The sequence below is a fragment of the Rhinopithecus bieti genome, unplaced genomic scaffold, assembly GCF_001698545.2.
Source record: "Rhinopithecus bieti isolate Rb0 unplaced genomic scaffold, ASM169854v2 scaffold_57243, whole genome shotgun sequence".
NCBI lineage: Eukaryota > Metazoa > Chordata > Mammalia > Primates > Cercopithecidae > Rhinopithecus > Rhinopithecus bieti.
The window spans coordinates 519,458-542,947 of record NW_016822477.1 but is presented as its reverse complement, the minus strand read 5'-3'; the positions used below and the strand labels follow the sequence as shown (position 1 = coordinate 542,947).

The following is a 23,490-nucleotide window of genomic DNA, read 5'->3' as shown; positions in this document are numbered from 1 at the left end:
AAAAAAAAAAAAAAAAAAAAAAAAAAACTAAAATTAGCAATGGCTACCTGTCATGACTCCCTTACATTATGCAGGATTCTTTGAGATTATCTTATAAATTCTGGATTTTCATCTGGGGAATAGCAAGAAAAAATGCTTTTACTTTTCATAGGGACCAAAAAGCAAAAAATAAATAAAAGAAAGAAAGAAATGGGAAATGGCAGGTTTTGCTGGACTCTAGCCCAAGCCCAAGGCTCTTGGGGGGATCAGGATCTGAACAACCATTTTTAGAAACTACTAACCCTGGGGGAAGGGGTTCCCCAAAGGCACTGTACCCCAAGGCATTAGGTGGAAAATGCTCATCAGATTTAAAGGCTTATGCCTTGGCCCTACCTAGTATTTCTGGGCTCTGCAGTTTATGGATAGCTTCTGGGAATGGCAGCTTATAGCTGAGGTCAGAGGCTGACTATCACCTGCAAGGACAGAAAGGAGAGGGGAGGGGAAGGGAAGGGAGGGCTCTGTGTGGTGGCAAGAGGGCTCTATAGTGGTGCTCCAGCTTCTCAGAGCAGTATCCCTCAAGCAAAGACTTGGCCTGGGATTCCCCTCCCTCAAGGTGGAATGATGTCTAGGTTGACCCGGAGACCCAAAAATCTAGGATGCATATGTGTTTTCATCCTCCCATCACCCCCATCTGCCTTTGTTTCTTCATGAGCCACACCTGTTCTCTAGTGCCTTCTAGAAAATAAAGATTCCTTCCTGGTTTTCTACAGTGATGCTCCATCTCTCTTAATATAGCATTCAGCCATGGGAAATAATTTACAAATTCCTAAATAATCCATAATCTCTCCCCTGCTTCTATCTTTACATAGGATTCCAGCCACATGGCGAAGTAAGCCTCCTTGGAACCACCAACCTCACAAACTCCTCATGCTTCATTTCCCCCAATGAGAATCTCTGAGTATGATGAGAAACATTCTGAAGACACTGTAATCCCCATGTAAATGATATAGAGACAGACAACAAGGTTGAGGATGTGCTATGTGCTATGACACTATACTCCCCTCATGGGAATTATTAATGGCTTTGAGAAGTCCTGCAGTTAAAAAAAAAAAAAAAAAAAAAAACCTGTTTAACTTTGTTTAACCCAGTAGTTCCCTAGATTACTAACTAAGAAACTGTGCTTTGCATAAATTGAGTGTGACACACTTTGGAAAATACTGATTTAAAGTATAGGAACATTCATGTGAACTCATGGGAAGGAAAGGAGAGTGTGCTTCTGAGTTTCTGAGTTTCTATGTGCTATGCGTTATCACATAGTTGTAGTGGTTGAAGTGATGGTTCCAGGCTGACCAAGGAAGGAAACTGTTTACCCTCTTGGTCAAATCTTTAACTTTGGAGTTTGAAGAGGTTATTTTATCAGATCACTCCAAGTAAACTAACACAGTAATTGATTTGTTCTGAATTAAATCACTTGAGATGCATGTATAAACCAGAATGCCAATGTGGCAATATCCTGAGTGATCAGGAACATGAGCTCTTGAGTCAAATAGATCCCACTCAAATCCCAGCTCTCTGACTTACTGCTTATATGACCTTATGTGAGCCTTAGCTCTCTTATGAATAAAATATGGACAATAATACTATCTATGTCCTGAATTAATCTATATAAAGCACTTGGAACAGGAAACTTTATTTTTGAGCAGAGAATCAGAATGTGAAGTTACTGTGTCTCATGGTAAATATTTCTAGACTGTGACAGTATCTAAAGATACAGTCTTCAATATGATTTGACTCTTGTCCCCACCCAAATCTCATCTCAAATTGTAATCCCCACTTGTCAGAGTAGGGGCCTGGTGGGAGATGATTGGATCATGGGGGCAGATTTCTCCTTGCTGTTCTCGTGATAGTGAGTGAGTTCTCATGAGACCTGATGGTTTTAAAGTGTGGCGCTTCCCCCCACCCTCGTCCTCTCTCTCTCTCCTGCCACCATGTAAGATGTGCCTTGCTTCGCCTTCACCTTCTGCCATGATTGTAAGTTTCCTGAGGGCTCCCCAGCCATGCAGAACTGTGAGTCAATTAAACCACTTTCCTTTATAAATTACTCAGTCTCCAGTAGTTCTTTCAAGCAGTGTGAAAAGGAACTAATACAGCCTTACTCTTCTGTAGAATAACTTTTTTTGTTTTTTTTGAGACGGAGTTTCACTCTTGTTGCCCAGGCTGGCGTGTGATGGTGCACCCTCCGCCTCCCCGATTCAAGTGATTCTCCTGTCTCAACCTCCCGAGTAGCTGGCGTGTGATGGTGCACCCTCCCCCTCCCCACAATAGGACCCGGTATGTGATGTCCCCTTCCTGTGTCCAGGTGATCTCATTGTTCAATTCCCACCTATGAGTGAGAACATGCGGTATTTGGTTTTCTGTTCTTGTGATAGTTTGCTGAGAATAATGGTTTCCAGCTGCATCCATGTCCCTGCAAAGGACACGAACTCATCCTTTTTTATGGCTGCATAGTATTCCATGGTGTAGTGTTTTTAACAGCTGCTAAAAGTATGGAACTTAGAAGGCAAAGAATTATGCCCCAAGAAGACTTCTGGGATGTTTTTCGTGGTACATGATATGAAATCCCTGAGTAATCCAGCTTTAAGGAAACCCACACGGAAGGTCAACATTGTTTCAAAGCTTCTAGCATTCAATTTGTGTTCCTCTGAGTGTGATGTTATACTGAGATACATGCTTATATTGGGACTGCTAGATTTATTAGGGTTACAATGACCAGGTTTCTTTTTATTCTTTAATTTATTTGGGTCTCTCTTATTGCTATTTCCCACCAGTCACTAGACGTGTCATTCATTGTAACAGCATGTGATTCATATCTCAAGATATATTGCAGTTTCCCATATGACATCTTATCTTACATTATTTGCATATTATATTACATTTTCTCTTCTCTTATATATTAGAGAAGTGACTGGAGTTATTTTTATTTCCTCTGCAGAGTGCTATAGTTTGAGATCATGTCTTAGAGTTGGTTACTTCTGAGAAGAGTCCTATATTTGGCCAATTCCACTGTATATAAATTATCAGTATCTAGAAATTTCAGTTGGCCTCTTTCATCAAGTCACATTCAGATTCAATTTTCAGGAAACTTAGTTTCTAAACTATTCAGAAAGTTAGAGAGGGAGGCCATGTAGGGTAGATTTAAGCATCAACTTGATTTTAATTTTTTTTAATATGAGCTTAGATAAAACCAAATATAATTTGATAGTCTCCATTTTTTGCTGCAGAAGATTTTTGGTAATTTGGTCCAAAAGATGTATTAAAATGCTTAGAGTCAACCAGAACCAACCTGGTTTCCATTTTTCTGTCCCATGTCCTCAATGGTTTAGTAATTTGGACAGAGAGGATGGCCTGATTTTTTGATCAGAAGATATAGTGACCATACTCATGGAAGAAGGAATTAGGGACTGTGGGCTACCTGGTGTAGAAGGTACATAATGAAGGGAAAGATAGAGAGGATTTGGAGTTTAAAGGATAAGGGATGTCCTATTTGTTAGTTTTTAAGGAAAAAGGAAACTGAACATTTGGGTGTGCAAAGAAGTCAGTAGAAAGTGAGGGATTAAAGGTGGAGATAACCACTGAAGCAAGTTCTGGAAGAGACAAAGGTAGATTTAATCACAAACCTGGATGGGCCTTGCAGAGGGGGAAGCACATGCCATTTTCAGGTAAGCAGAAGATGGAGGAAATGTAAGGCATCTGATTTGAAGAAGTTTCTGACACGATCTACACTGTCACAGCATAGTTAAGAAACAGTCGAATGACTGTAAGGAAAGCAAACACAGGTTTGGGAGTGTGAGAAGAATAGAAAAGAGGATAGTGAGTTGTTTAGGAAAAAATAAATGTTTGTGTCAACTTTGAGCCACACTGAGGGCCTAGCTGAAGTTAGATAACAGGAATTAGCAACAGCCCCATCACTAAGTAGCATACTTGTCAGTGTCATCATACAGCAGCCCAGAAGCCAAGGAATGGGTGGTTTGAGTCTGCCCAGCATTGGGGATTGGGATGTGCCTGTGGTGGAAAGTCAAGTTGTCTTCTTAGGGAATCTCTGGCTGGTGAGTGCCAGCTAAAATGCTTATCACGGCACCAGACCAAGGCCAGGGAACTAGAAGTTTGCTGAGGACAGAGAAGTTTTACTAGAGAGAATAGAAGGGAAGAAAGAAGTCAAATTCAGGGATGATGACTTCGGAGTTTAATAATACAGACATGAAGCAGTTTGGAGTGATAATTCCAAAGTTTTCTGCAATGGAGATTTAGAAAACTGTCAGGAATATTGAGGTCTGAATGTGAAGGAAGTCGTCCTTACGAACTTTGCTGTTAGCCAGTGTCCGGGCTGGATGACAGGTATTTCCAGGAAGAGAATGAGTGACATGAATATGTGACATTTCCACAACTCAGGTGACCACAAAATTGTTTTTTCTTGCAAATGCCAGTATTCCAGAGATCATACTTTGGAAAACTCTGTTCTAGGGCTCATCATAGACTTTCCGTTTGTTGAATGAATGAGTTACAGGTAAGAAGTTAAGAGGCAGCCTGGGAGGGTGTCAAAGAGAAGGCAAGTGTGGTGTCTCTAATTACAGGAATCATTTTGAGCCTAGGCATCCCCCACTCTGGTACTTCCATCTCATGCACTGCCACCTTCTCTCCTGCAACTCTCTGTCACCTTCTTGCTACCAGTTATGGGCCAGGAGTAAGATTGATTTATTTAGATACATCTCCTTATTACCTATTCCTTTCTTATGTCTGTAGATGGTTCTGTTCTTGCAAACCCCCAAATAGATATCAATGAAATCAAAGTCACTCTTTGGGGGTGAAGGGTTGGCAGAGAATACTATGACATTTTGAAACCTTTTGTCCAGAGAGTCTCTGGGTCCCCAGGTGTCCTGCCCATTTACACATAATATGCATATACATATTCCTCACCCCATAGCCTTCTTTCCTCTTCCATTTAAGTTCGCTATGCTTATACTCACCCTCATTTCATGTCACTCTGATGGTAGTTAGCAAAGGAGGATAAGGAGGCAAATGGTGTTTTACAAAGTATAGTAAACTGGTTGGGGAATGATGTGCTAGATTAATGCTGCTTCTGAAAATGGAAAAAAACAACCCTACCACCACCACCACCACTGCCACTGCACTCCCACCTCATTAGGTGACTAGAAGACAGACAGGACAAATATCAGAAAGGTCTTTGTAACAAGAAAGAAAAATAGTACAGAACTCTTCACTAAGCAGGGGATTTGGTTAAAGAACATAGAAGATTTGGAATGGCTCTCAAGTAAATAATCTGTTGCAGGAGACACCAGATTTGGTGTAACCACGACTTCTGTTGCTTTGTTTTAGAACGCCAGCCAGGCCCCTCTGTGGCCAATTCCAACACCCTCCCTTCAAGTTCAGCTGGGATCAGCAAGGAGCTGATCGATCTGCAGCCTCTCATCCAGTTCCCAGAGGAAGTCGCCAGCATCCTGATGGAGCAGGAGCAGAGTATTTACCGCAGGGTCTTGCCGGTCGACTACCTTTGCTTCTTAACACGGGACTTGGGCACTCCCGAATGCCAGAGGTCCCTGCCCTGCCTCAAAGCATCCATCTCAGCATCAATTCTTACCACTCAGAATGGAGAGCACAATGCCCTTGAAGATCTGGTGATGAGGTTTAATGAGGTAAGAAGCCACTTTTTGACGTCTTGGTATTTGATTCACCCATAAGTGATTTTCAAGCATACCTCCTCTTCTAGGTTTGTCTGTTCCTGATGTGTCTCATTTCACTCTGTCTTGCCACTTCCATGATGGCTGTTTTTCTTTCCAGGCAAAGAGACAGACACCACATTGCAATCCTTCCTCTCACTGTACCCCAACTTGCCCTTAAGCCTAATTGATCTCAACTCCATTCCATAGCATTACCCAGTCCACCAATCCTAGTCCCTTTGGGCACCCAGAATGCCAGTCTCCAACCCCTTCCTCTCCCCCACCAACCCCTCATTCCCAAAGGTGCTTTTAAAACCACATATCTCAATTTTGAGTCTTGACAGCATGATCCCTGACCACATTCGTATAACCAACCCCCTGACCCCCTTCTATTATTAGGACTCCCTCAGCAGAAACACCTAGGTCAGCAGAGCAGGCAGCAACCAGGGGGCAATTCACTGAGGGACAGTGAATCACCTCGGTTCTCTCTCTGCATCCCATGAAGATCCTCAGCCCCAGAATGTCACTCCAAAGCTTCTGAGACTACATCGGAAGCTAGTTCTGAAGAAGACAGGTATGACTGGAGTCTGGGAATACTTAGGACAAAGTCATTGTGTGGGGGTCTAGAGACTCACTGGGAGATCAAGAGCCACTGGCTGGCATCCCTATGGCCCTGGGGCAGGGAAGAGCAGCAGGAAGGAGCAGGGAGTCTCCATGCAGTGCTGGGGTCTGGCCGACTGCACTCTTGGGCTTAGAAGGCACTTTCTCTTAGTAATGTAGCCCATACCCAGAGTTTTCTATTCTACATTTTATGTTTTAGACTTAATTTCTTTTGTTTTGTGTATTCAATCACAAAATTTTAATCAGTATGTTTGTGGGTTGTTAGTTGGCTGAACACAGATACAGTAGTTACCTATTTTGGTCATTTAGTAAACGCTACCTAATGCTAACAGGATATTCCTATTCTGAATCAAATGTATCTCTGATTGACTGAGGATCTGTCAGCCTTTGTTACTTAAACACTTTCTGGCCAGGTGCGGTGGCTCATGCCTGTAATCCCGGTGCTTTAGGCAGGAGGATCGCTTGAGGCTGGGAGTTCAAGACCAGACTGAGCAAAATAGCAAGACCTTGTCCATACAAATTTAAAAATTAGCTGGGCATGGTGGTGCACACCTGTAGTCTCAGCTACTGTGGAGGCTGAGACCAGAGGATCCCTTAGCCCAGAAGGTTAGAGGCTTCAGTGAGCTAGGATCACGTCATTGTACTCCAGCCTGGGTGACAGAGTGAGACACCATCTTTAGAAAAAAACACAAAACATTTTCTAACTGTAGCTCACTTTGCAGCCTCCATAGCTTGCAAATCAAAATCCTGATGATGGTTGTAAATGTCAGTGACCATGATAAGGCCCATGAATACAGCAAGTGTAAGAGGCTGAGCTCAAGCAGTTCTGTATCCAGACATGTCCTGAACACCAGTCTATCTGGCACTATTGTGCTAACCATTTTATATGTACCACTTACTTGCTCCTTACAACAACCTTGGGAGACAGATGTTGTCATAAGCCCCGTCTTATCAATGGGAAACTGAAGTATGTGGAGATGAAGTGATTTTCCCAAGATTACACAAGTGGTAGGTGGCGATTTTGGTTTAATCCCACATAGTCAGGCCCTGAAGTCTGGGCTTTGAACGACTATAGGATGCTGTTTCCCACCTGCAGCAGGATTGCATTGGTGGGTGGTGCCTGCTAAAACTGCAGATTCCTGGTCCCACCCCAAACTGAGTAAGACAGAATCTCTGACAGAATCTCTGGGAGTCCACTGAGAGCTTGCAAACCTCACCGCCCCGAAGTTGTTTTTAAAAATAAATCTCCTGATGTTCTTGATTTTCCTTACTGATAAAATGGGATGGAAAATGAAAGTTCCAGTAAACTGAGTGACTTTATTAGTGGATTTCACTGTATTTCATGAATTATTTTAAACTTCCAGATCTACCCACTCTCACATCCTTAGGATCCTATCTTGTCTTTATTTTTAAATTTCCACCTGAACTTAAAAGTGAATTACCAAAACTTTTAAAATCTAATTTTAAATTAAACTTGGATTTCTTCCATTCACTTCCATAACCTTGGAAATCAAAGACAAATCAGTGATTTCACTAATTCAGAGTTAGTGATGATATGACCTACAGCTGGGTAGAGGCAGACTTTGGACTATCTCTGAAAATAGTTTAGCTAAGCAACTTCAGAACGTAAACAAGATTTCTGGGAAAACACTTAAACTACTTAAGAGAACAGTCTGTTTCAAGTATTCTCAAGCATCTATTTTCATACAAATTATGGGTATGCTGATTAAAAATCAGTCTTACATAGGCAAATCCCAAATGATCTCTACTAAACATGACTGGAATAGCTAATTTCTAGTTCTTTTGTATACCATCAAAAGAGAATTTTCCAATTCAGATTTTTCACCTATTTTGAATGGCCTTGCCTTCAAATTAGCACGGCTTTACAGATGGTAAAGAAAAGGAAGAAATGGAGTTTGCATTTATTTAATAGATGCTCTGGACTGGACATTTTTACATTTTTTAAAATCTCATTCAATTCTTATGACAGTTGTCATCATCCCTGTCTTGCAGAAGAAGAAAGTGAAGCCTAGGCAACAAAATAAATAATGATAGTGTTGGATTATGGCCCATAGAGTAAAATAAATATTTTGAATCCATACTGATACAAATAAATCAGTGTGGTGGGGTTGGGGAGTAGGGACAGCAATTACTTATAGAAAAATTTCAATTAATAAATGCAGAAAGAATTAGAAAAATAGAAAATCATCATTAGAACACTATAGTAGCTGGGCGCGGTGGCTCAAGCCTGTAATCCCAGCACTTTGGGAGGCCGAGACGGGCAGATCACGAGGTCAGGAGATTGAGACCATCCTGGCTAACATGGTGAAACCCCGTCTCTACTAAAAAATACAAAAAACTAGCCGGGCGAGGTGGCGGGCCCCTGTAGTCCCAGCTACCCGGAAGGCTGAGGCAGGAGAATGGCATAAACCCGGGAGGCGGAGCTTGCAGTGAGCTGAGATCTGGCCACTGCACTCCAGCCTGGGTGGCAGAGCCAGACTCCATCTCAAAAAAAAAAAAAAAGAACATTACAGTAATAACTGTCGCAGGCAAGAACCACTGATGAATTCTAAAATTATTGGGCAAAAGTAAGTTTGATGAGAAATAGGATATTTGCAAATAGTCTCAAAGCATCTCTCCACAAGCTATTTATTAATACAAAGGCAAAATAGAACAGTGCAGAAACCCAGTAGACATTGGCTTGACCAAGCGATCAAGGCTAACATGATTAGTAATGAGACATATCAACATATGCCTCCTGATATGGTGCCCTGAGAAAGGCAGGACTTCATCTCTATGGTGTTCTTGCCAAAAACACACTACATAAATCTAGTAATGAAAAAAATATCAGGCAACTCTAAAATGAAAGACATTCTACTCTTCAAAAAGCATCAAGGTCATAAAAGGTAAGAAAAAATTGAGGAACTATTAAAGGCTAGAGGAGACCAGGAGACGTAACAACTAAATGCAGCGTGGGATCCTAGTGGATCTTGGACTAGAAAAAGACATTAATGGAAAAACTGGAGAAACTCTGAGGCATATAGTTTAGTTAGTATGATTGTATCAATGTTAATTCCCTGGTTTTGACAATTGTGCTATGATTATGAAAGATGCTAACATTAGAGGAAGCTGAGTGAAGGGTGTACAAGAACTCTCTGTACTCTTTTGCAACTCTTCTGTAAATCTAAAATTACTTCAAAATAGAAAAAAAATTTTAAGCAGTGAGCTCAGAGAGATTGAGTCACTTGTCTAAGTAGCTGAGTGGTTATCAGAATCCAGATCTTTCTTCAAAGTCTATCTCTTCTCACCCAGCTGCTTGTCTCTTGTTAAATTATCAGGTTCAAGTCTGTAGTAAAACCTGGCTTGCTAATTGAGAATTTAATTAGACTTGGGTCTCCTTTCCCTCTTCCCTCCCTATCTTTCTACTCCTTTTCTAAATCTCCTGTGTGTCTATCCTTTTTCTACTTCTCTTTCTGTTTCTATTTTTATCCAGTTTCCCATTATCTAGGTTCCTGCCATCACTCCCTCATTCATTCATTCCTTCATTCATTCACTCAAGACATTTATTTATTTGAATTTTTTAGTTTTAATTTTTGTGGGTACATAGTAGGTGTATATATTTATGGGATATAGAGGATATTTTAGTACAGGCATACAATGTGTAATTACAACAGAGTAATTAGGGTATCCATCATCTCAAGCACTTATCATCTCAAGCACTTATCCATTGTATTAAGAAAACCCAATTACACTCCTTTTGTTATTTTTAAATGTACAGTTAAATTATTATTGACTATAGTCACTCTTTTGTACTATCAAATACTAGATCTTACATTTTTTTCTAACTATTGTATGTACCCATTAACTATCCCCACTTTCTCCCTCACTCTCCTCTACTACCTCTACTACTCTCCTCCTCTTCTCACCCTGTGGTAACCATCCTTCTACTTTCTGTCTCCATGAGTTCAATTGTTTTAATTTTTAGCTCCCACAAGTAAGTGAGAACACACAGAGGTTATCTTTTTGTGCCTAGCTTATTTCACTTAACATAATGACCTTTAATTCAATTCATGTTGTTGCAAATGACAGGATCTCATTCTTTTTTATGGCTGAATTATATATATATGTGCTACATTTTCTTATCTATTCATCTTGTTGGTGGACACTTAGGTTGCTTCCAAATCTTGGCTATTGTGAACAGTGCTGAAATAAACATGGGAGTGCAGATATCTCTTCGATAGATTGGTTTTCTTTCTTTGGGGTATATACCTAGAGGTGGGATTGCTAGATCACTGAAGACATGCTCATTGGCTGGGCACAGTAGCTCACACCTATAATCCCAGCACTTTGGGAGACCAAGGCACGCAGATGGCTTGAGCCCAGGAGTTTGAGACCAGCCTGGGGAACATAGCAAAACCCCATCTCTACAAAAAGTACAAAAAATTAGCCAGGCATGGTGGTGCCTGCCCTGTGGTCCCAGCTACTTGGGAGGCTGAGGTGAGAGGATTGTCTGAGCCTGGGAGGTCGAGGCTGCAGTGAGCCGAGATTGTACTACTGCGCTTCAGCCTGAGCGACAGAGTCCCTGTCTCAAAAAACAGACACATTGAGCACCTAATGTTCTCTAGTCTTCTCTTTTTTTCCATTGGCATGTCAGACGTATTTTTAAAACTAAGAGTTAGCAGTATATGGTGAAAATTGACGTTATGAGCCCATACTTTGATTCTGCCAAAATTGGATACACAAAGTAAATGCACTTTCCTCAGCGGAAAGAAGATGTATATTCCTTGGAACATTATAGTATCTTAAAGACAAGACAGAGAATATTAGCTCCATTGCAGGTGCTAGTCACTTGGGGTGGGGGGAGGTGAATGCATTTACTCATGCATTCATTCAGTTAATCCAGCGCTTCTTAGAAGCAGTGTACTGTGTAGATATGCACTAAGGAAAGTAAACAGAAGTCTGCCAGAAGCTACCAGACATGGACACAAATATCTACCAAAAAAGGCAGAAAGTAAGTGCAGTGAGAGTGGCACCAACAGAGAAGGCTGGGGTGTCTAGGGGGGTGGCAAGATCTCATTCTACTGAGCCCTAGAGTCTGGCGCTGGGTCTTGAGAGTTGGGAGGAACAGAGGGGGAAGTTCATAGGAAATGGAAGGCAGTCCAGACAAGAAGACAGACAGTTTTTGTCATGAGCAAGACTGATGGTTTAGGGAGGCAGCTTGTTCCAGATTGCCCCCAGAACCACGCTTATGAGCTAGAAGTTTCTATATTCTAACAACTCTGTACACAATGACTTAACTGTAATGCGGGAAAAAGGAAGAAAATTCCTAATGCTTTTTGGGCAGTTTTGCATAATTATAAAATGCAACTCAAAGTACGACCATGAAATTACTGAAAAGGTTCAGCTTACATTAATGAAAGCCTGGAGATAAAACATTTAAAATCGGTTTGGATTGTGGCTTGGAAGCAATGTTTCCTCCCCATTCCCCCTTCTCCTGCCCTGTTAGATTCTGGTGCACACACTAGAGAAACTTCTTAAAAGCAGTCTCTCTTTATCCTTGAAAAGAAACGGAAGCACAAGGAGGGGTCAGTCCTCAGGCAGAGCTAGTCAAGATCTGTGTTGAGGGTAGGCTTCATCCTGCTTTGCTTAGTTTAGGAGACAGGTCTTCCCAAATTTTCTTAATCTGAACACCTCTCTGTAGTCATATTCCTGATCTAAAGCTCTTAGAAGCTAGTGTTCTTTCTCTCTCCTTTCAGGTGGAGCAGACTAACTTCTTGACCACCCACGAAATCTCTCACTTTGACAGCCTCAAATCATTTTGTTCTTTTTTCCCCTCCTTGTCTTCCTGCATCTAGCTTACCCTCATTCTTTTTTGATCTTACTTTTTAAAAATTCCTCTTAAAATAAATTCCCAAACCCTTTATCTTTTCTAGAGGGAATGCAAAGGCATTTTTATAGACAATTTTACCGAAAAGTTACATACTTCAGTGCATGCAGGTGAGAAGAGAGGAGAGGCAAATCGAGATTGCAGGGCATCCTTCCTCCCTTCGCTTCCTCTGCCCACTTTCCTGAGAAGCACCTTGGTGGAACGTGGAGTGAGGGGAAGGATCCTGGCATCACAGTTCTGAGTCACTAGCTCTCAAACCTCATGTCTCCTTAATATGGCCTTTGCTCTTGTGTTGTTCGCCAATGATGATTTTGGGGGTTGGAACCCTTCATTGCATCTACAGCTGGTCCTTGGGATCAATCACCTGAGTAAATTTTTGACTCCATAACCTGTCACCACCCACATCACTTCCAGGCACTCTTTTGTGTAACAGACAGTTGATATCTCTGGCTGGAAAGTGATTTTCAAGGGGCTATATGCAGGTTCACTTTTTTCTATGTCCTAAGAGAGCAGTTTTTGCTTGTCGGGTGGTTCTTGGCAACACCATTCAGCAGGGCTCCTTTTTCAGACCGGCTGGTCTGGGCGCAGGTCGTGAGCCCTAGATTGAGACCCCCTGTTCTACTGAGACCCCAGCAGACTCTACGAGGCTTCTGCCTGGCTCTGCCCTGGGTGTCTTTTCCCCTCCCCCATTCTGTGTGGTCAACCTGAGCATTCGTCAGCTAGCTTCCCTCTACCACACAAACCTGGGCAGCCCAAAGTGACAATGAGTTGTTGCTTGTTCCTTCTGTCTGGTAGGTTTCACCAGATGCCAATTCAACAGTTTAAAGGCCATCCTCTCTATAAAGAATGCTAAGGTGCAGCTTAACTTCCTGGTAAAGAGTAGTAAGAATAAATAAACCATCTGGTCAAAGAAGAGCCGTTTGAGCTTTCAGCCAGAATTGCTTATGTACTTCATAGCAATGATGATCGCTTTGGCAGCTTCCAGCATCTAAAAGCCTGTCTGGTGATAGCCAGGGAAAGACCATTTCAGCACAGTAAGCAGAAAGCATAGCATGTTATAATGATGTGAGGCAGTGTCATGTCCAAATAGGTTCTTTCACCTGAAATGTTTTAGAAAAAATATTGGTTTTGAATTTGTATATTGAACCATGTTTAGAAACATCTCTATCAAAGTTTTCCCCCTCTTTTGTAAAAGCAGACAGCAGAGCAAATCATCTGTTCAGGGCTGCTTTACAAACTTCCTTCCTCAAATCTGAGCACTCACAGGATAAACGGCTGACAAAAACCCGCTCAGGGTAAGGGAAATTTCAGCTCACTTTGGAAAATCACATTTTTCCTTGACAAAGCACATCTCCGTCTGAGAGCAGATGTTGTATTCTTTCTCTGGAACGTTTCACTGCCCATTCCAGGAGTAACAGATACTTTACTCCAGAAATGTCTCTACTAAAAACAATACAGGAGGCAAATAAATACAGAGACTCAGCTGTGCAGGGCGGCATCCTAAGCGCAAGGTTATTTGTAGGTGGCACTTCCATCCTGGAGCTGACTGACAACAAATCATGTCTCATGGTTCCTGGCAGTCAGCACCCACACAGGGCTTTCCTCACCCAGAGTAACACGTAGGGCTGAGAAATAAGAGGGGCACGGAGGCTTGACATCATTCAGGTGCCACTCTGGAGTCAGGCTGCCTGGGTCCTGATCCACCATTCCCAGCTGTGCAACCTCAAGCCAGATACCTAAGCCTTCATCTTTATCTTATTTTGATTTTAGTTTTATTTTTTTTGAGACAGGTCTCTTGTTTCCCAGGCTGGAGTGCAGTGGCTGATCTTTGCTCAGTGCAGCCTCAACCTCTCAGGCTCAAGCGATCCTCCCACCTCAGCCTCCCAAATAGTTGGGACTACAGGTGCACACCACCTCGTCCGGCTAATTTTTGTATTTTTAGTAGAGATGGGATTTCACCATGTTGTCCAGGCTGGTCTCAAACTCCTGAGCTCCAGAGATCCACCTGCCTTGGCCTCCCAACGTGCTGGGATTTCAGGCAAGCGCCACCAGCCTAATCTCTCATCTTTAAATGGGGCCAATAATATACCTACCCCAAATGCTTTATGTGAGTAAAAGAACATGTCAAATAAATGACGTGTTTAAAGCACTTATTAGGGACCAAAGACACAGTAGTGGTGTGATGTTAGTTACAAAAACAAAAAACAAAACAAAACAAAACAAAAAAAAACACTAACATAATTGCATTATTAGAATAATGATAATAAATTCCATTTTTTGTTATTGTGATCACCCCCACTTAACAGATGAGAAAACTGAGGCACAGAGAGACTAAGTGAATAACCTGTGGTTTCAGAGCTGACAATTGAACCCAGGTGTTCTGGCTTCCAGAGCCAGCATTCTTGGCTCATCTGCTTGGTACTTTTGAATCAAAAGCTGAGGGACCTTCTTTCCACCACTCGATTCTCTTACTCTAAATGAAACCATTTTCCTCGCAATAGGATTCAGAATTTTTTTATGATTTCAATATGTGTAAAAATGTTGACCTGTTTGTTGATTTTAACCTATGTGCTAACTTCCTGATACTGTAAATACAGCATCTCCTTTTAACAGGGAGACTTGGCCATTGAAATGGGGAGGACAACAACATCTCAATGTCTGAGAATATTAGAGCATGGGGGATAATTTATCATTTCCACAGCACCAGGCAGAAGGCAGATTTCAGATTTTTGGCTTTTCAAGTCCCTTCTTGGCTCTGAGGTTTCCTTAAGTGTGAAATGCCTGAGAAAGATTGCCCCCAAAATCTAAAGGAGTTTATTTATATTCCTCTCTTGACCACGTCATTTCTACTATATTTTTCCTCCTCTCTCTCTGTTCATTCCTATTTTACATGAAACCTACACGCTTAGCAGTGATGGTGCTATGGTTTGAATGTGTTTACTCCAAAACTCAGGTGTTGCCACTGTGATGGGATTAAGAGTTGGGACCTCTAAGAGGTGATTAGGCCGTGAGGGCTCCTCCATCATCAATGGGATTAAGGCCCTTGTAAAAGAGACTTCATGCAGCATTCAGCTTACTTGCCCTTTCACCTTCTGCCATGTGAGGACACAGTGTCCTCTTCAGAGGATGCAGCTCTCACCAAACAACCAAAATTGTTAGCACCTTGTGGAGCTCCCAGGCTCCAGAACTATGAGAAAATAAATTTCCACTCTTTATACATTACACAGTCTGTGGTATTCTGTTATAGCAGCACAAAATGGACTAACACAGATAGCTTTGAAATTCAAAATCTTAAGTCCTACCTGTGCTCCCAGTTGGGGCAGCAGAAGGAGGCAGTGGGAAGGGGCTGCCTTGCACCTTGTCAGGCAGGACTGGCACACCTGCACTTATTCTTCAGCCGTCTAATGTGACTTCCTTGAACAGTAGTTCTCACTGATCAGCAGAATGAAGACAATGGGAATCAGAATAGTTTTAAAATGCGCACATGTCCGTAGTCCACCCCCAAGAGATTCTGCCTCCATGGATGCAAGGTGGGGCCCAGGCATTTATAATTTTAAAAAACGCCATGAAGGCCAGGCTTAGTGGCTCACTCCTACAATCCTAGTAGTTATCTGAGGCAGGAGGGTTGCTTGAGTCCAGGAGTTCAAGACCAACCAGGAGTTCAAGACCAACATAACAAGATCCTGTATCTACAAAACATTTAAAAATTGACAGGGCATGGTGATGCATACCTGTAGTTCCAGCGACTGGGGAGGCTGAGGTGGGAGGATCATTTGGGCCCAGGAGTTGAGGCTGCAGTGAGCTAGGTTGATGCCACTATACTCCAGTCTGAATGATAGAGTGAGACCCTTTCTCTAAAATTTAAAATAACCAAAAGGATAAAACATAACTTCATGAGATAACACTGATGCCACCAACACAGCAACAGCTGAGAATCACTGCTCTAGAACATCAGTCACAGCAGCACTCAAAGAGAATAAAGCTGTATCCCAAAGCAAATAGGAGGAAAATGTCCTCCTTCCTTTTCTTTCTGTATTTTTTTTTTTCATTTTTTCCTCATAGTACTGCAATGGAGGACTTCATTTTGAAACAGGAGGAAAATGGTGTCTATCTTTGGGGTCATCCATTAGTGCAGATAATTGAGAATTGTTCAAAGTACATTTAAATAAATATAATGGCTTGTTTTCCCTCCCTTCATTTCTTTTCTTTTTTTTTTTTTTTTTTTTTTTTTTTTTTTTTTGAGACAGAATCTCACTGTGTCACCCAGGCTGGAGTGCAGTGGTGTGATCTCGGCTCACTACAACCTCCGCCTCCCAGATTCAAGCAATTCTCATGCCTCAGCCTCCCAAGTAGCTGGGATCACAGATGTGCACCACCACACTTGGATAATTTTTGTGCTTTTTTTTTTTAGTAGAGACAGGGTTTCACCATGTTGGCCAGGCTGGTCTTAAACTTCTGGCCTCAAGCAATGTACCTGCCTTGGCCTCCCAAAATGCTGGGATTACAAGCATGAGCCACCATGCCCGGCCCGTCTTCATTTCTATTCTTTCTTCTTTCCTTCATTCCTTCCTTTTCTTCTTTCCTTTCTTGCTTTCTTTTCTTTCTGTATTTTTTTTTTTTCATTTTTTGCTCTTAGTACTACAAAATGGAGGATGTGATTTTGAACCCTTTAACATTTAGACTGTGTCATTAGTATAATAGGTTATCTTCATTCTCAGTTCTCCTTCTTAAAGCTCACATTGTGTCTCTAGGATTTAACTGGCCCAGAAAGTTAACTGTCAAAGCCATTGACTTATTAGAGAGCTGTTTAATTCTGTTTTAAAGCAGATATCAGTTAACACCTCTGTCCTGAGACTGGTAGAAACAATAATGGATCCAGTGGAAATCAACAAATAGATGAATAAGAATTTTGACCTATGCGAGCAGTATTGTTACTGTTAGAAACAATAAACATGACCCAGAGAAGCAGTGCAGCAGTTCCTCAAGGCCCTTGCCATCTCACTTAAATGGCCCTGAACACTGTGGGAAAGACCAGGTCAGCTTTAGTCAGAGACTGGGGTTTTGAGACTCTTTCCAGGACGGCATTAGCTGACCCTATTAGGAAGCTTAATTCTGCTCTTTGAAAAACCGCTCTTAGAGATTTTTGCTGCACGTGTGAGAGCCAAGGAGGAATGTATTTATGCTTTACTGAGGATCTGCATTTGCCCAAAAATTTAAACATTCATAAATCCAACTGCTTTCTCAATGCCTCCCCTTGGCTTTTTTCATTCAACAAGACTTTCAGTACTAAACTTTTGTACTAAATGCTGTTTGTGCACGGGGAATATGGCACAGAACAACACAGACAAAGCTCCTGCCCCACTGAGCTTACATTCTAGTCATGTCTAAAAGACATCTTAAATATGGCCAAAATAGAATTAATTTCTCCCTCCCCACCATTCACATACCATCCAGGACCTTCCCCCCTCAACCAGTGCTGCTGCCCTCCCCATCTCAGTTAGCAGCTTCAGTGTCAACCCAGGTGTTCAGGCCATCAACCAGAGTTTGATTGATTTACTCTTTCCTCGTACCCTGACATCTAAACTGTACTGGGCTATTCTTGCATTGCTATAGAGAGATACCTGAGGCTGGGTAATGTATAAAGAAAAGAGGTTTAATTGGCTCATGCTTCTATGGGCTTTACAGGAAATGTGGTTCTGGCATCTACTTCTGGTGAGGCCTAGGAGCTTTTACTCATGGCGAGAGGTGAAATAGGAGCAGGCACGTCATGGGGCGAGAATGAGAGTGAGAGAGAGAAAAGGGGGATGTCCCAGACTCTTTTAAAACAACCAGCTCTTGAGTGAACTAAATAAGTGAGAACTTACTCATCACCAAGGGGATGGCACTAAGCTATTCATAAGGGATCCACCTCATGATCCAGTGCCTCCCACGAGGCCCCAACACTGGGGATCACATTTCAACATGAGATTTGAACAGGGCAAACATCCAATCCATAGCATAAACTATCAGTAAGTTTCATTTGCAGTACTTGCAAAATACCCCCTGAATTGGCCTACTCCTTAGTGTTTCATCTGCTAAGCTAGGTTGAAACCAGCCACCATTGCACTTATCTCCAGAACTGCTTTCATGCTGACAAATGCTATAATCCATTCTCCACCCAACAACTGGAGTGATCATTTATAAGCATAAAGGTAACTCCCCTGCTAAGTGTCGCTTCAATGGCTCCCCTTTGCATTTGAAATAAAATCCAAAATAACAAGACCCTGCATGGTTTTGCTCCTGCCTACTTCTCCAACCTAACTTTATTTATTTGTTTATTTAGAGATGGGGTTTTGCTCTTGCTGCCCAGGGTGGAGTGCAATGGCACGATGTCAGCTCACTGTAACCTCCACCTCCTGGGTTCAAGTGATTCTCCTGCCTCAGCCTCTCTAGTCGCTGAGATTACAGGCAGCTGCCACCATGCCCAGCTAATTTTTGTATTTTTAGTAGAGACAGGCTTTCAGCATGTTGGCCAGGCTGGTCTCAAACTCCTGTCCTTAGGTGATCTGCCTGCCCCAGACTCCCGAAGTGCTGGGATTATAGGCATAAGCCACCACGTCTGGCCCTCCAACCTAACTTTATACACCGACCCGTCTCTCTGGCTCCGTTTTAGCCACACAGCCTTTCATTCTGTTCCCTGGACATGCCAAGTTAGTTTTCTGTACACAGCCTCTGCAGTTGTTGTTGCCTCTGCAAAAGACCTTCTTTCTCAGATCATATCACAGCTACTGCCTTCTCTTGGTCATGTCTTAGCTCAAAAGCCAGGGAACTTGACTTGCTTTTTTTTTTTTTTTCTATCTCCTTAGACTAGAAACTTTTCTAACTTGTTCATTGCTGTATCTCTTGTTTTTATGCCTGGTACCAACTATATAGTAGATGTGTAATAGTATTTTGTGAATAATGCTAATTAGTGTAAATAATTATCCTATTAGGTACTGTTAGAAATACAAAGAAAAGCAAGACATGGGTCATTTTGTTCAAGGAATTTACAATCTAGTTCAAGGCATACGAGACATAAAATATTGAATAAATATACACATAAAGGGATAAAGCAATGCCAAGCATGAACTATTGTGTAAGAGATCGTAGTTAGAGAAGTGCCGTGAGTTAGTAGAAAGAGGAAAGAGTATAATTCTATCATTAAGTCTGGGCATACAGCCAAGGTGGCTCACACCTGTAATACCAGCATTTTGAGAGGCTGAGCCAGATCACCTGAGGTCAGGAGTTTGAGACCAGTCTGGCTAATAGGGTGAAACCCCGTCTCTACTAAAAGTACAAAAAATTAGCCAGGCATGGTAGTGCATGCCTGTAATCCCAGCTACTTGGGAGGCTGAGGCAGAAGAATCACTTGAACCCAGAAGGCGGAGGTTGCAGTGAACCGAGTTTGTAACACTGCACTCCAGCCTGGGCCACAAGAGTGAAACTCCACCTAAAAAGAAGAAAAAAAATGTCTGGGCATGAACATGGGGATCTGCCACTTACTGTAGGACCCTGGGCAAGTGAGTGATTTAAAAAACAGAATTCAGCTTCATATTTCTCATCTATAAAGTGGGATAATTTAATTAATTTCACATGGTTATGGGGACACTTAAGCAAGATAACACATATAAAATCACCAAGTACAGGATAGGTTCTCAATAAATGGTAACTAGTGTGATTTGTGCTGAATGAGAGATAAAGATTGTGCATGCCGTGAGATTTGAAGAGGGAGATCACACGGGCACATCTCCATTGAGGATGACCAAAGGCTTCAGAGCTTTGGAGATTGGGAAGGCTTTTGTCAGGCACAGCTCCGAACTTTCGCACTGATGAAGTTTTGGAAGTAATGTGGACTCATGTCATTCACCAATATAAGAATCCCTTCCTTGTAGCTTCTTGCCCAGCTTTTGCTAAAAACTTTTGAAGATGGACTTCACTCCATTTCAACAAACTCATTGTGAGGATGCAGCTCGATTTGTTTTAACAGTCTTTCTTAAAACAGACTGAATTCTTTCTCCTTACAGATTCCACTTGTCAGTCCCCAGGGGAATAGTAAAATTATGTCTTCCTTTGGTTTAGTTCTCTTGAAGATGGACATTCCTCATATCTTCAGAACTTACATCATTGGGCAAAATGTAAAAATGAGGCTCCCTCATCTGTTCTGAACAGTGAGTCTCTTCCTTCTGTCAATTGGGTAATTCTCCTGCTCTTAATTCCTGCTAAATTAATTGCTTTTCTCTATTAGCTCTAATTATTAGCCCAGATGATGATCAACTATAACTGCTAGACTTTTATCATATAAACAGCCATCAAGCTCATCTTTTCTCTGCATAGGTTGTTTTGTTTATTATTTTCTCGCATGGGCATAGTACTTTATATTTAAGTCTACTAAATTTTAATTCTGGGGCATTCAGGCCTATCAAAATAATTTTGAATCTTCATTCAGCTTTGTAATCAAGTAACTAACACTCCAGATTTTTTTCATATTCAGATTTGATAAATAAGTGTCATGTATATTTGTTCAAATTGTTGGTAAAAATGTCAAGTCAAATAGGAATTAATAGAAAGCCTTATGGCATGTCACTAGAGACTGTTCATCAGGTTGGCCTAACAAAACATTTTTTCAATTAGATGTGAGTCTCCTTAACTCTACAATCATCCAACAAATGTTTCTCCATTTTATGTCTCCTCTGTGAAACCACTTCCTAAAACCAAGATACATAGTTGATATGGAAGTCAAATTATCCTATCAAAAGGGAAAAAAACTTAATTCGACAGTTAGCTACTTGAGGATGTCTAATTTCTCTCGCATTCATTGATATGATGGTGATGATGGAGAGAGTGATGATGGAGCTGCTGTGAATCCCATGCCTTGCACTGGGCACTGGGCCAAACACTTTACAACCCTAATCTCATTTAGCTTTTATACAAACCTGAAAGGTGGGAGCCATGGCTTTATTTTACAAATAACAAAACTGAGAGACAGGCTACAGAAAAATTAAGACATGGGGCTAAAAAAATGATAATAATTAATAAGTAATGAAAGGCTATAGAATTTGCCCAATATCGCATAGGTTGAAAGTGGCTAAGCCAAGATGAAACATATGCATATATATGTATATACACACATTACTGCATCTAGTTGCAATGTAAGTACTTGTCATAGGAAATATCATGAATAAAGAAACATGGGCATAAAATTCTGGTTTGTTGGAAGGGAGTTTAGGGGCAGGGCAGCATCTCCCAACATGATATGGGATGTCAGTATTCATTCTGTTAAAAACAATGCCCCATCATCTAACACATAAGCCACATGCTAGGAAAGCAATGATAAGTAAGTTGTTTGTTTCACTGCAGGACTTCTCATGGATTTATTATGTTGATGTACGTGGTGACTCCCCCAGAAAGAGTTTTTCATAAAAATACTTGGGTACTGGATACCTGATGGCTCAGTACCCATTACTGAATGTACTTTGGGAAACTGTAGTAGAGGAGGTGGGTCTGGGTCTTAATGCCTCAGCCTCCCCAAGCAGCTTGGCCACAGATTCCTCAAGGGCCAGAGAAGGAGCAGGGAAAGGATGAGGACTCAGCCACAGGTCAAAGCAGGACAGATGCTGTGGGTGATGAGTCTGGATCCCTCCTGCCCTGGCACATGGACTTACAAGGTGAGATCTTAATCCCATGATTCAGATTCCATAAGCCTCACGTGAACACAAGTTTCGTTCCTTTTCATCACACCTCATACTTTGAAAGTTAGACAGACATTAAAGTTGTATGTAAATTGTTAGGGTGGAAAACATGCCGGACTGGCCCTAGACAAAAATGCAGCCAAGAAGTTTGTTGACATTTCCAGCCCCTAAAACCCCCTCTTCTCTTCTCCATCTCCCTGCCCTGGTCCCTAGGTACCCACAGCTACCATGGAACCCACTTGCCCCCTTCCCTAGGTACTCACAGCTACCATGAGGTCCCAATTCCCTTAAACCACATCTCTCCCACCCCCCAGCACCATAATTCATGTTATAGTGGTCTTGTTATGAGTCATTTCATAATTTGTAAAATATTCTCCGTAATGAAAAGTAAAATTTGTCTTGTATTTGTGATAGTTCTCTATTTGGGTCAATTAAGTATACAAATGCAAAGAATATTCCCTATAAGTAGAGAGAATAAAAACCTGTATATTTATAGTCCTTTAATAATTCCTAGGAAGTTCTCTATTGCTATGTAAAGTATGTTTTCTTAATTTTTAGCTGTAGAAACCAACAACCAATCTTAGGGAAAAAACTTAAAGTGTACTTAAATTTAAACCATTTGTCAACTAATATGCACATTTACACCACAACTTTACACTTAAGCAGAGCCCTTCACATACATTATGACATTAACCCTTACACAGCCACTCTGTGTGGCTCTGGGACTCCAGCCTATCCTTCTGACTCCACGTCCTGGGCTCCTACTGTCCATCACTGCTGCCTTTCACTCCTGCAGCCTGCATAGCTTGGTTTGGTTTGTTCATTTGTTTGTTTTGTTTTGTTTTGTTTTGTTTTTCAGATGGAGCTTTGCTCTTGTTGTCCAGGCTGGAGTGCAATGGCACAATCTTGGCTCACTGTAACCTCCACCTCCTGGGTTCAAACAATTCTCCTGCCCCAGCCTCGCAAGTAGCTGGGACTACAGGCATGTGTCACCACTCCCAGCTAATTGTTTGAATTTAGTAGAGATGGGGTTTCACCATGTTGGTCGAGCTGGCCTCAAACTCCCGACCTCAGGTGACCCACCTGCCTCGGCCTCCCAAAGTGCCGGTATTACAGGCGTGAGCCGCCATGCTCAGCCCTGGGTAGCATTCTGATAGACATTCCTAGAGTAGTTTTTCTTAAGAATTGTTCTCCAGAACCCTGGTTTCTCAACATGCTCAGTAGGAGAAAGAAAAAAAAAGTATTTGTGGTCCAGTGAATTTCAAATACCCTTTTGCAGCTCTTTCCCTTGTGTGTTGATAGTCACCGTGCATGTTAGTATACTGAAGGCTGAAGAAGTCCAGCGATAAAGACACTTTAACTCACCAGCATTTCTCAAATGTGCTTAACCTGGAACTTTATTTTCCTAATCTTTCTCCAGTTTTCCAAAACACACTGCTCTTGAAACTACTAAAGACTGTATATGGATATAGTTATATAATATTAATATATTACATATTTAGTGTATATTATATAATATATAGTACCATACATATAATATATATAAAATATATATACATTA

General features: G+C 41.6%; 1 protein-coding gene across 1 annotated transcript in view; it reads left to right on the top strand.

The window, feature by feature from the left end:
• The first annotated feature begins 3,420 nt into the window (after positions 1–3,420).
• PLCE1 (phospholipase C epsilon 1) overlaps positions 3,421–23,490 on the top strand; it is a 157,749-nt gene continuing 137,679 nt past the window's right edge. The window contains exons 1-2 of the mRNA XM_017860966.1: positions 3,421–3,463; positions 5,374–5,690. Of these exons, the coding sequence (XP_017716455.1) occupies positions 3,421–3,463; positions 5,374–5,690 (360 nt within the window). The remainder of the gene's footprint in view (positions 3,464–5,373; positions 5,691–23,490) is intronic.